This window comes from Camelina sativa, chromosome 5, assembly GCF_030686135.1.
Source record: "Camelina sativa cultivar CO46 ecotype springtype chromosome 5, ASM3068613v1".
Lineage (NCBI taxonomy): Eukaryota > Viridiplantae > Streptophyta > Magnoliopsida > Brassicales > Brassicaceae > Camelina > Camelina sativa.
Genome location: NC_141884.1, coordinates 3,481,126 through 3,493,409, shown reverse-complemented (window position 1 = coordinate 3,493,409; position 12,284 = coordinate 3,481,126). Strand labels below are relative to the sequence as shown.

At 35.2% G+C, this 12,284-nt stretch overlaps 4 protein-coding genes across 4 annotated transcripts; 2 read left to right on the top strand and 2 right to left on the bottom strand.

Annotated features, from left to right (window-relative positions):
- The first annotated feature begins 1,855 nt into the window (after window positions 1-1,855).
- Window positions 1,856-3,134, top strand: LOC104785259 (uncharacterized). The gene is made up of 2 exons (XM_010510436.3): window positions 1,856-2,208; window positions 2,312-3,134. Exons 1-2 carry the CDS (start codon window positions 2,118-2,120, stop codon window positions 2,902-2,904), a joined length of 684 nt encoding a protein of 227 aa, XP_010508738.2. The 5' UTR covers window positions 1,856-2,117; the 3' UTR covers window positions 2,905-3,134.
- Window positions 3,135-4,492: 1,358 nt separating this feature from the next.
- LOC104785258 (uncharacterized) lies at window positions 4,493-5,637 on the top strand. Its single transcript, XM_010510434.3, has 2 exons — window positions 4,493-4,733; window positions 4,854-5,637. The coding sequence occupies exons 1-2, from the start codon at window positions 4,643-4,645 to the stop codon at window positions 5,408-5,410; spliced, it is 648 nt and encodes a 215-aa protein (XP_010508736.1). The 5' UTR covers window positions 4,493-4,642; the 3' UTR covers window positions 5,411-5,637.
- Window positions 5,638-5,822: 185 nt separating this feature from the next.
- LOC104785257 (protein STRICTOSIDINE SYNTHASE-LIKE 2) lies at window positions 5,823-8,513 on the bottom strand. The gene is made up of 3 exons (XM_010510433.3): window positions 8,005-8,513; window positions 6,582-6,836; window positions 5,823-6,490 (listed from the first exon to the last, which is right to left on the bottom strand). The coding sequence occupies exons 1-3, from the start codon at window positions 8,277-8,279 to the stop codon at window positions 5,884-5,886; spliced, it is 1,137 nt and encodes a 378-aa protein (XP_010508735.1). The 5' UTR covers window positions 8,280-8,513; the 3' UTR covers window positions 5,823-5,883.
- Window positions 8,514-9,269: 756 nt separating this feature from the next.
- Window positions 9,270-12,182, bottom strand: LOC104788831 (protein STRICTOSIDINE SYNTHASE-LIKE 1). The gene is given in 6 exon segments (XM_010514611.1): window positions 9,270-9,338; window positions 9,604-10,029; window positions 10,032-10,072; window positions 10,291-10,516; window positions 10,519-10,648; window positions 12,148-12,182. Coding segments are annotated over 6 exon segments (927 nt in total).
- Window positions 12,183-12,284: the final 102 nt, after the last annotated feature.

Here is a 12,284-nt window from a genome sequence, read left to right as displayed (position 1 = left end):
GTCTTATCTCTTTTTTCCTTGTAATGAGTATATATACTTATCTCTTCTTTTTTGGCATTTAACATGAATACATTAAAACTAAACAGTTATTTGGCAAATAAAGTATTTTACTTCACTAAATATTTTCAGTACAAAAACGAATAAACAAAATAAAATCAATAATTCTTTAGAAAAATTTTGGCTTAATAATTCTTAGTTTATATATGTACATGTATACTGGTTTATTATTAATAATGTATACTTAAAGTATTTCATTGTCTAATGTAGATTTAAGAAGTTAGATAAGATATTGACTATTAACTGTTTGTAAAGTATTTCTATTAATACCAGTACAAAGTATAGTTGGTAAAGTTTATTACTTGACTATAAATATAGAATATTACTAGTGTAAAACATATATATCCAAGAGAAATGCTAGATGACAAAACAGTATCCGTTGAAATTGTGATTTTTATTTTATTTGTTGACTAATTATAATGTGAGTATTGACCCAGAGATCGCTGATATTTATATATGCATATAGTTTAGTTTATAGTTTTGTTGTATTGTTTGTTTACATTTGTGACATCGATTAATATGTGCGAGTAAAATCCACACATAATTAAATCATAATAAAAGATAAATTCAAAAAATACAAAAATATATTAAGTAAATAGGATTCGATGATTACATGAAGGTTCTAATAAGTTTTATAGACAAGTTATAATTAATATATATATCCAACCTAAGATTTCAAGAATAAAATTATGGATCATTTGCTCCGTTGTTATTGAGCTTTCTATGTTTCTAACGGGATTGTCAAATTTGGACATAAGTTGTAGTTTTTTCTCTCTTTTTTTTGGAGAAAATCTTTTTCTTCACCGATTTTATATTATATATTGATTTTTTTCTCATTTTTTCTTACTAGTACCAAGATTATAAACTTAATTATGTTTATGAACCGGCTCCATTATGGAACTGATTTCTTGAAATTACAAGTCTATTCTTGATTTGATGCAAATTAACTTGAAGATGCTAAATTACTCTCTTACAACAACGATATTCAGTTAAAGTATCAATTAATATCCAAATAAATACTGTGACTACTCCTTTTAAGCAATTTCAAAAGTAACACTACCAAACGTTTTTGTTTTCTGAGCTATATATAATATACCTTTTCCACAAACATACTTTAAGAATTGAAAACGCTTGTAATTTTGTTAAAATACCTGTTTTTCTCTTAATTTCATTTCGATACTGAAATTGACAAAAGAGGTATAGATGCAACTTTATTGCGAGCTATGATCAGCTTTCACATCAGTCAACTAGAGGATGGATATTTAGAAATCATCAAGGTAAACCTTTCGTGTGAAGAGCAACTAGACTAAACCGTGTAAAATCACTCTTAGAGGCAGAAACATATGGATTGCTCACTGCTATACAACAAGTATGGATTAGAGGATATCATTCAGTAATTTTTGAAAGGGACTGTGAAATTCTCATTAAAATAGTAAATGGTCAGAGTGTTGATGTTTCTTTAACAAATCTTTTTCATGACATAAGAACCTGGTCTTCAAAATTACAGTAACTTTAGCTTAGCTAAATTTGGTTGTTTAAATTCTGAATATTACACTAACTCTGTTTTACAGTCCTCATGGCTAAGAGACTATTTGTAATGATCATTTATAATTAATATATATTTCATTTGAGAAAAAGAAAAAAGGTATAGATGCTAGCTATCATTGTGAATTTTGAATAGAAACTATATCCACCCTATACCAAAGCTTAACTAGACGAAAAAACTAGAAATTATAAAACATGTCATAGCATCGAAGCTCTATATAACCTTTCTCAATCATTTGATGAGACTCTTCTCGATCATATCATGGTTTATAGAGATGTTTAATATGATTACTTTTTACATTTTATATAAAGCGTAAAGAAAAAAGAAAAGAAAAAATCCCCATAAATATGTCATTATCTTCCCTCACTCGACATAATTGACTGGTTTCTTGTCGCCAAGTTTTGCTTCCCAACTATAAATAGATGTGCTATGCTCATATATTCTTCAGTCTTCACTAACAAAATCACATTCCCTCACCAAACCAAACAAGTGTCTTGTGTGACGAAATCAAAACATGGGAAACCTCAAGTCTCTCGCCCTCTTAGCTTTGCTCTTTTCTCTCTCCCTCGCTGTTTTTGCGGACACATCCACCGATGCCACACATGGTATATATGTACAACTCTATATATATATTTTTCCTTTACACTTTTGCTTAACTATGATCGAATATCTAATTCATGGTGTATAACCTGTATACCACACGTGCAGCTAAGGATGATGTGAAACCAAGTACTGACGCAACCGATGCCGTAGAGCCGCAACAACGTGGTCGAGGCGGTTGTAGGTACGGATGTTGCGGCAGCTTCGCTTATGGGCAGTGCAGCGCTTGTTGCAGCCAACCTCAGACTGCGGAAGTCGAAGCCGAGGCCAATGACGTTGTTGTAGAGCCTCAGCAAGGCCGGGGTGGAGGCGGTTGTAGGTACGGATGTTGCGGTGGTTGGTGGGCTGGACGGTGCAGATACTGTTGCAGCCAATCCCAAGCCGAAGAAGCGGAGAATGTTGAGGCCAACGTTGTTGAGCCTCAGCAGCGTGGCGGCGGTGGTGGTGGTGGTGGTGGTTTTGGTGGCGGTCGTGGTGGCTGTAGGTATGGATGTTGCGGTGGGTGGTGGCGTGGACGGTGCAGATACTGTTGCACCAGTCAAGCTGAGGCCAACGAAGTTGTGGAAACTGTTGAGCCCCAGCAACGCCGTGGATGTAGGTACGGCTGCTGTGGAAGCTCTGCATATGGACAGTGCAGTGCTTGTTGTTCCAAGAAGATGGGCACGGAGGGAGAGACGAAGAATGACGAAGCGAAGCCATAATTAGCGTGTAACACAAACTCTATGTTTGTATGCATGGTTAATTACCAGTACGTAAGTATGTCAAAATAAAAGAAATATACTGCCTAATCCTAAAGAAGGTACCTAGAGCTCAATAAAAAAAATCGTGGGTTCCTATAATATGTATTTTGCAGTGTCTTTCTCGTGGATGTTATAAATAATAACAACTGTTTTAAATATCAAAATTATGGATTATAATATTTTCTTTACCATCTCCTTTTTTATTTGTTAAAAGTTTCCTTTAGAATTTTATTTATGATATAACATGTAGCTAGCTGAATAACAAACCATAGATTAATATTAAATGGTACTATGTAGATTTCTAATATATTATATATCCTAACATTTAAGAATAATAGCAACTGCTTCGACTATATAAATCATGAGTTAATAAGGGACATATATATCTTTTGATTATATATGAATTATAATGGTGGAAACGCATATTTGCAAGAATAAATTTAAGAATTTATACATGCAAACGAAAGCAGTTATTCACCGATCTAATCTAACTCAAAGAGGTCTTTTTCCGGCACCTCACTTATAGATATATCCACCCTCGAAAACTCTGATATTACGACTCTACTAGGTACATACCCTCGGTCAACCTCAGGGTCATGACCATGCCGTTCCCATTGTACTTGGCCCAATACGAATGGACCATGATCCAGTCCGTAGCCAGGCCCAAAGCGGCGCCTCCTAGCCACGACATGGCGAACTTTGTCCGCTTTGAGTGTTATGTGTTCAAGGGTCTCAAGAATCCGCCAACGTGGACTCCTCTTAATGTTATCGCGAGATTCACACGTCGTCGTCGACGTGTCGTTGAGCCAATAAACGTAGGATCCGACGTGTGGCCGTCTCCACGACGATAAGGTAATTAACGTTTTTAAAACGAAGCCGGTCGCAAAAGCTAGGGGTTGCTTAGAATAGTCAGAGTATCCGATATTTAAAACAAAGCCGGTCGCAAAACGAAGCCGGTCGCAAAAGCTAGGGGTTGCTTAGAATAGTCAGAGTATCCGATATTTAAAACAAAATAAGGTATTGATATTTAAAACAAAATAACGTTTTTAAAACGAAGCCGGTCGCAAAAGCTAGGGGTTGCTTAGAATAGTCAGAGTATCCGATATTTAAAACAAAATAAGGTATTGATGTGAACATTTTGAATAGAAACTCTCTACCCTGTTAAGTGCTAAAGCTAAAGCTTAACCAGACGAAAAAAACTAAAAATTAGAAACATTTCATAGCATCATAGCTTCTATGTAGGTAATAAGCATCTTTCTAAATCGGTTTCTGAAGATGTTTAATACTCTTAATTTCTATTTCAAACTCGTTTTTAATTCAAGGTCTTTTCAAAGTATATTAAAAAATACATAATTTTTCTATTTTGTGTAACTAATATATTGATTTATTTGTTAGTTTTAATAAACTAGAAAAATAAAAAATTAGAGATTTAATTCTTAAAAACATTACAGTATTAAAAACATAAGACGAGAGTAGATATATATATTATTTTATATTTTTGTTAACTGTATATAGAAGTCCCTATAAATCTCTGTCGTTATCTTCCCTCACTCCACATAATTGACTGGTTTCTTGTCGTCAAGTTTTGCATATAAATGGATGTGCTGTGCTCGTATATGCATTCTTCAGTTCACTAACAAAATCATATTCCCGCAACAAAACCAAACAAGATAACTGTTCTGTGTAACGAATACAACACATGGGAAACCTCAAGTCTCTCGCTCTCTTGGCTTTGCTTTTCTCTCTCTCCCTCGCTGTTTTTGCGGACACATCCACTGATGCCACACATGGTATATATGTACAACTCTATATTTATATAATTTCTCTCTTTGCACTTTCGATCATATTGATGAAATGATGATCGAATATCTAACTCATGGTGTATATAAACCTGTAAATTACACGTGCAGCTAAGGATGACGTGAAGCCAAGTACTGAAGCAACCGATGGTGTAGAGCCCCAGCAAGGCTGGTTTGGTGGTGGTTGTAGGTACGGATGTTGCGGTGGTTGGTGGGCTGGACGGTGCAGATACTGTTGCAGCAGTCAAGCTGAGGCCAACGTTAACGAGGTTGTGGAAACTGTTGAGCCACAGCAAGGCTGGAGTGGTGGTGGTTGTAGGTACGGATGTTGCGGTGGTTGGTGGGCTGGACGTTGCAGATACTGTTGCAGCAGTCAAGCCGAGGCCAACGTTAACGAGGTTGTGGAAACTGTTGAGCCCCAGCAAGGCGGGGGTGGTGGTGGTTGTAGGTATGGATGTTGCGGTGGGTGGTGGCGTGGACGGTGCAGATACTGTTGCAGCAGTCAAGCGGAGGCCAAGAAGGTTATGGAAACAGTTGAGCCCCAGCAACGTACTGGATGTAGGTTATACGGTTGCTGTGGAAGCTTTACAACTGGACGGTGCACTGCTTGTTGTTCCAAGCCGATGGCCACGGAGAAAGTGAAGAAGAAGGAAGAAGCTAAGCCATGATTTGGCGTATAACACAAACCCTCTATGTTTGTATGCATGCAATGCATGGTCAATTACCGGTACGTACGTATGTCAAAATAAAAGAAATATAGTGCTTAATCCTAGGAAGGTACCTGGAGCTCGATCAATAAATAAATAAAAGTCGTTGGTTCATATAATTAGGTATTTTGTTATGTACTCGGCTTTTCTCGTGGATGTTATAAATAATAACAACCGTTTTAATATCACTCATGCATTTTAATACTTTCTTTACAAATTTAATTATGATCAACCATATAGCTAGCTATCTCAATAAAGAAACCATAGTTTATATAAATGGTACTTGGTAGACTTATATGTAATCCTAAAATTTAAGTATAATAACAACTGCTTCTACAATCAAATCATGAATTAAAGGACATATATCTTTTGATTATGGATGAATTATAAATTTTATAATTTATAATGATGGAAACGCATAGTATTTGCATTAGTCAAATTTTATACATGCCAGCGAAAGGAGTATTCACCGATCCAACCCAAAGCGTTCCATCTCTTTCCTCCACCTCACTTATAGATACCCATCTATTCCCATTTTTACCCTCGAAAACTTCCGATATTACTACGCCACTACTACCCTCGCTCAACCTCACGGCCATGCCGTTCCCTTTGTACTTGGCCCAATACGAATGGACCTTCATCCAGTCCACAGGTAAGCCCAAAGCGGCGCGTCCTAGCCATGCGTTCGACATTGCGAACTCTGTCAGCTTTGAGTGTTTCGTGTTCAAACCTACCCAGAATCCGCCACGTGGACTCCTCTTAATGTTGTCGGGAAACCCAGGGAGCCTCTCCGCGAAAACCTCGTAGCTATCGCGAGATTCAGGCGTCCTCGTCGTCGTCGTCGACGTGTCGTTGAGCCAGTACCGTAGGATCCGACATGTGGCGGTCTCAACGACGAGAAGGTAATCACCGTTTTGGCTTAAAACGACGCCGTTTGCAAACGCTATGTTGCTTAGAAGAGTGGTCACTTGTTTCGTATTTGGGTCGTACTTCATTAGTCTACCGGTTCTGTCTCCACTCATCATCACCCCTATATAATTCCTGAAATATCAACAATACGCTCTAAATTCTAATACATATAACAATCATACCAAATGATTATGATTTTAAGATTAAATTTTTACATCTTTACCTCCGTTGATAAACCGAACTGCTGTCGGTAAAGTAGACAATTCCGGTACGTGGATCGATATCCAAACCGTTGGTAAACCGAAGGGGCTCATCCAGCTCACGAGTGGCTACACCTCCTTCTGAGCCAACTTTAAGAAGGCCCATATAAGCATCAGCGATATAAAGATCACCAGTGGACTCGTCAAAGGAAAGGCCCAACGGTCGTCCGCACACGTGCTCTGTTCGTTGGTGCTCGTGCGATCCCTCACAACCTTCTCTGCATTGAACAAATTTTAAAACATAAATTGCCAATGAAGTGTAACTATTTGTTCATAATCCGCTTCCTTCATTACAATTATCTGTTCTTCAGAACTAATTTGGCTATTAATTTACTAAGCCCCTGAGGTTAATGACAGCTTTATTCGCCACTCTCTCAGTTCCATTGCTATAGATTCACAGTTTCAATGTAATTTTTCGAACAAAATTTCTGATTTATCTTTTTTTTTTTTGTTAAAGGACCTAAAATTTCTGATTTATCGTATACAAGAGTCTAATCATCTTTAAACGTAAGTCACATCACCATATAAATTAGTGGTATGGTACATGTTAATATATTTACATATTTCAATCTATGTGAAAAATGTGTCAGATCATTTGTATCTACCAGCAAACTTGGACCACTAGAAGTCATTACACATTTCCTAACCAAAAAAAAAAAAGGGTGGTCGTTTACTCATTACTAAAGAGACTCCTAGTAAATAAAGATGATGCATTATACATTTTATATCACTCATTATTAATTTAGATTTCTTGAAAAAAAGAAAAAAAGTACAACGTTTCACAATACGCGTGTGAGGAACATCATGGAAGATAGATAAGTATATTCATAGAATATAAAACTAAAAAGTAATTAAGTTAGTAAGTTACATATATATATTTACAGTACATGCACATGCAATTGCGTTTTAGAATCCCCAATAATGGGAACTTCACATGCATGCCCAAATAACAAGATTGTGAATTAGAAAGTTTATATCTGCAAACTATAATCAACCAAGTTGACCACGTGGAAAAAAAGTTGAAGTACATAAGCAGAAACAAAAGAAGTACCATTTATTCATTGGTCGGGAATGATAACTAACTGTAATAAATTAAAATTGAATTAAACTACCAAATGTATATTCCTTCGTTGTTAAAAATGCAAAGGAGGTACGCAATCTTATCATTATTATTATTTGATACACAAAGGAGCTAATTTTGTTATTCTGATTTTTTTTTTGTTTTGTTGCACAATGTCATTCTGATAATCAAGTCAATAATTTCGATGGGACATACGAAGTTGGTGGATACAATTGAAGGACTTGAAACCACACAAAAAAATAAACGAGGAAAACAATTTTTCTAAAAAAATGTAACGAACAAAGAAAAAAAGAGAGGGTGCGTACCTTGTTGAGGTGGTGACGGCGAAATCAATCCAACGGCTGTCATTAGCTAGCCACTTAACAATTCGACCGTCAGACAAACCGGTATAAGGACCGTCGCCAGAGATATCGAAAACAAAACTCTCCGGTCCCGAAGCTCCGATGGTCGGAATCAGACGGAAGTCAGGTAAATGGACAGACATCATAGACTCTCCATCTTTTGGTCTCTCGCCGGAAAAATCGATGACGCTAAAGAGAAGGGCGACGGATATCGCCACCACCAAGAAGAGTTTCATCATCTTTGTGTTTGTTCTTGTTTCTTTGTTGTGTGTGGTAAGAGTTATTATTATGGTTATATATAGAGTGTCAGAAATAATAAATAAATTTCTGATACATGTCGAATTCGTGTCAATGTAAGTAAACTCTTTGGTATTTTTCTTTCTTTCTTTTCTTTTGGGATTCTTGGCATTTGTGGATCCGTTATTCTTTTTTTTTTTTCTTTTTTTTTATGTACATCTTTCTATTTAAAATTTTCCTTCTTAATTAGATGGCCCAAAACAAAAAGATTTCCTTCGTAATATGACTCTAATTAGGTGAAATGAATAATTTCATTTGGCATATTTTACATGTAAATTGTATGATTGCTTGCAAATGCCGAAAATTGAGGGGCCACAAATCCTTCATTGTTTTAGGACCATCTTTTTCTACACTCTGTTTTTTTCCATTCAATTTTATAAGTTTAGGTCAAGTGTAATTGTTGTTCAACCAAATAATTTATGGAAAATAAATTTTCCTTTGCAGAGAAAATTAAATGATGTAAGGATTGAGAGACGTAAGCATTTCAAGAATTAAAAACCAATAATAAAAATACCTCGAGATAATAAATAAATGATCTTGTTTGACTTGTGAATATATAAATAAATGAACCATAAATTTAACTTGTAGCAAAAATAAGAAAATAACGTTTTTGTTTGAATATATAAAGTATGTGTATAAATGAAACATAAATTGTAACCACAAAATAAAATAAAATAATAACAGACGAAAGAAGTTGGAGGAAATGAATTGACAAGGAGAAGAAGGGGCAGTGGGCACAAGAAGCAACTGCATGAGTCCCACTCGGCAACCTATTCGTTGTGTTGCCTTCTGACCATTTTGTTTTTATTTTAATTTTTTTGCTATTTGCTATCCAATTCAAATCCCTCCAACAACAACTCCAAAAGCATCAGAACCAATTAAAGAAAGAAATCGAAAAAGTAATGTGACCTCCTTGTCTACAGAACTCCAGTCTAATCCTGCTTAGCCGACTGCGCAGGCCGGTCCTTAGACTCACCAATTCCGGATTTCTTGTGAAGTTTCTTAAATTCAAAAGAAAAAGAAAACTATATCTTGGATTTTGAAGAAACTAAGACTACTTTAACAAGAAAAGGAAACCAATATTTCAGTAAATTATAAGATTTAAAAGTTTAGAGTTATTTTAAATGCAGATCTAACTGGATACCACAAATACTCTAAGTTTAAACCTTTAATTATATATCATCAATCCACACACAGAAGAAAGTGTTAATGTAAATGCAACGTAAAGATCCACTAATTACAGCCCAAATTGATAAACTTTATTACTTTAATAATGTCACCGTTAAAATCACTGACGGTCGAGAACCCAAACCAGAGCCTATCATCTCTTTCTTGAACCTCACTTATAAACTTCATATTCTTCCTTTCACTATCCTCAATAATCTCCATAAGCTCTCCGGTATTGCCGAAAAGTTTCACGCGTGAAACAGCCCCATCTTCAACGTCTTAGTGAAGAATTTTCAAATCGATGAGGTGGATCACGGATAACCTAGAAAATGGAGTTTTCTTGGAATGCAAGGTAACCGAGAAATCCCCTGTCTCGGTCCTAATTAAAGTTAATAGGCTACTAGCGTTGCCAGTGAGGTTCGCGAATATGTCACGGGTCCCGGCTTTTGGTCCCTTGGCCCAATACCGATGCAAAACTTGTGTTGGGACCTCACATGAAAGCACGAACGAACCATTTTTGCTTAAAGGCAAAGACCATTAGGGAAATGAAGAGGGTCCATCAAAAATACTACCCATCAAAACATTTTCACTCTTTTCAGAATATTCCCACATTATGATTTTTCATCTTACATTAAAAAATTCTGGCTAGTTTAGAAGTTAATTTTACTTTACATACAAATATATATTGAGATACGTACTAAAAATGGATTTTCTTTTAATAAATTGAAATTGTAAACACAATCTTTAGTATAGTTTTTAGCAAGTTTTTCAAATTGTAATAACCACACTCATTAGGAGAATTTTTTTGTGTTTGCGGTTTGCAATATGTAGAAGTATTTTTGGAACCAAAGGTGAATTGACAAAAATACTAAAAGTGGTAGGTATCGCTACTATCATTGAAGTAGATAGCAACCTCTTCTTCGTCTATATCCATTTGGTTGGCAAACATAACTTTCTGACCTTCGACATCGTTCATGTCCTTCTCGGCCAATCCTCCTTTAGGCCCTACCTAACCTTCATTATCCCAAAGTAACCGCCGCAAAAATACTAATCTCCCCATTTCTTTTCGAAGCTAAGTCCCAATGGCCTCGGCCTCCCACATGTAGGTTTTACCTTATGGCTCGAACCTCGAACAGTTCTCGCTCTTCATATATTTATAAACAAAATTGAAATATGTAGCTAAATAATTGTGTTGCGTATATACATTTACACTCTATAACCAACGTTATTGATCCAAGTGTTTAAATTTTCCAAAAAAAGTACTATGATTGCTACGATATAGATATATAATATTATAAGCTGTAATTAAACACAAGTTTCGGTTACGTAAGCAAATTGATATAATGATGTTGGTCTGCTTACTGTTAATGGTGCATGACTTCATAAAGGAAACGCTCAACAAGCATTTAATAATTGAGAGAATCTCTTTTATTTTATTTTTATTTTTTCCTATATTGTGAGAAAATCACTTTGTGAAAAGCAAGAAATTAATCTCACTTTGGAAAATAAAAAGCAGGAGTTGCATTTTTATTTTGTTAAGCGGTTTTCATTTATAAATGCGTATACACACTGTTTTTACTTTATGACGTGTCTCTCTGTCTTACGTTTCTTTGTATAATTATTATTCTGTTTTGAGGTGGAAAGAAAAAGAGTCTGTAAGGCACTTTACAATTTGTCGTGGTAAGAATCTGCATTATCACATTTAGGAAGTATTTGTCTTCTTACCGGTTAAAACAACCATTAGAAAGTTGTTTATTAGTCTTAAAAACCTATTTGATTTGCAACCCACAAGATTGTAATTAAGTTGCGACAAGTAGTTAACCGTATCTCATGTTTGACTCACTAATGCATCAAACTCTTCACACATAGCTTGCCTTCATTCCGGATTCTTCATATACGTATAAAGTTTCCAAGAGTAGAGATAGTTTAGAAGTTTCTAATATTAGAATAGTTTTAAAATCCCTTTATTGCTGTTTAATCAATTAACACCAAAAAGGAAAATAGAAGATGAGGCCGAATCACTTTATATGTGAAGTCCAAATTTAGCCTAATAACATGTCAAGATCGGCCCAATAATCACGCTAAATATATTTATATTTGCATATACCATATCTTATCTCTATTTTTTCAACGATTATTAATATTTTATTGACGAAATATAAAATAAAAATTTTAAGTAATTATTTTTTTTGGTAGGCATTTTAAGTAATTATTTTGTAAACTGTCGTTAGTCGTTACTTAGTATTATTTTTAGCAAATAACTCGCGAATAGTTATATTGCACAGTTAAACTTAAACCTAACAAATCATTCGAAAACCTCGTGAATATTTTTTAATTTATAAAAGCTACAAAAATTGTCCTCACATTTTGTGACAGCGTCGTGGAAATTGGATAGTTCGGCAAGATTTATATTGCTGCTCTGCTCCTTAAAAGAGATTTGGTACTATAGCCTGATATAATAACACTATTCCAAACTAACAAATGGAGATTTTTTTTGTTGGTAGAGTTACACGAACATAATCATAGAAAAAAAATCTTTATAAATTGTATTATATAAGACGTAACATAAAATATAAAGATTTGGTGTGTAATATTGCCTTTTCATTGGCCTTGTGTTCTATCGGAGGGGCACTGGCCATATACCGTATATTGTGTCCTAACATCGCTTGTAAGGGCATTTTAAATTCCGGTTTAGTATTTTATACTTAACGGAGTAAAGACTAATGATGAAACCAGAAACCATCTCGGGGACAAGCAAACCTGCTTAGATTTTCAACTTA

What these genes read in the sequence shown, in the direction of transcription:
- LOC104785258 (XM_010510434.3), top strand. Translation starts at nt 4,643, where the DNA reads ATGGGAAACCTCAAGTCTCTCGCTCTCTTGGCTTTGCTTTTCTCTCTC. An exon ending in ATCCACTGATGCCACACATG is followed by an intron (nt 4,734 to 4,853) that starts GTATATATGTAC and finishes TTACACGTGCAG; the next exon opens with CTAAGGATGACGTGAAGCCA.
- LOC104785259 (XM_010510436.3), top strand. Translation starts at nt 2,118, where the DNA reads ATGGGAAACCTCAAGTCTCTCGCCCTCTTAGCTTTGCTCTTTTCTCTC. An exon ending in ATCCACCGATGCCACACATG is followed by an intron (nt 2,209 to 2,311) that starts GTATATATGTAC and finishes CCACACGTGCAG; the next exon opens with CTAAGGATGATGTGAAACCA.
- LOC104785257 (XM_010510433.3), bottom strand. Translation starts at nt 8,279, where the DNA reads ATGATGAAACTCTTCTTGGTGGTGGCGATATCCGTCGCCCTTCTCTTT. An exon ending in GCCGTCACCACCTCAACAAG is followed by an intron (nt 6,837 to 8,004) that starts GTACGCACCCTC and finishes TGTTCAATGCAG; the next exon opens with AGAAGGTTGTGAGGGATCGC. An exon ending in AGTTCGGTTTATCAACGGAG is followed by an intron (nt 6,491 to 6,581) that starts GTAAAGATGTAA and finishes TTGATATTTCAG; the next exon opens with GAATTATATAGGGGTGATGA.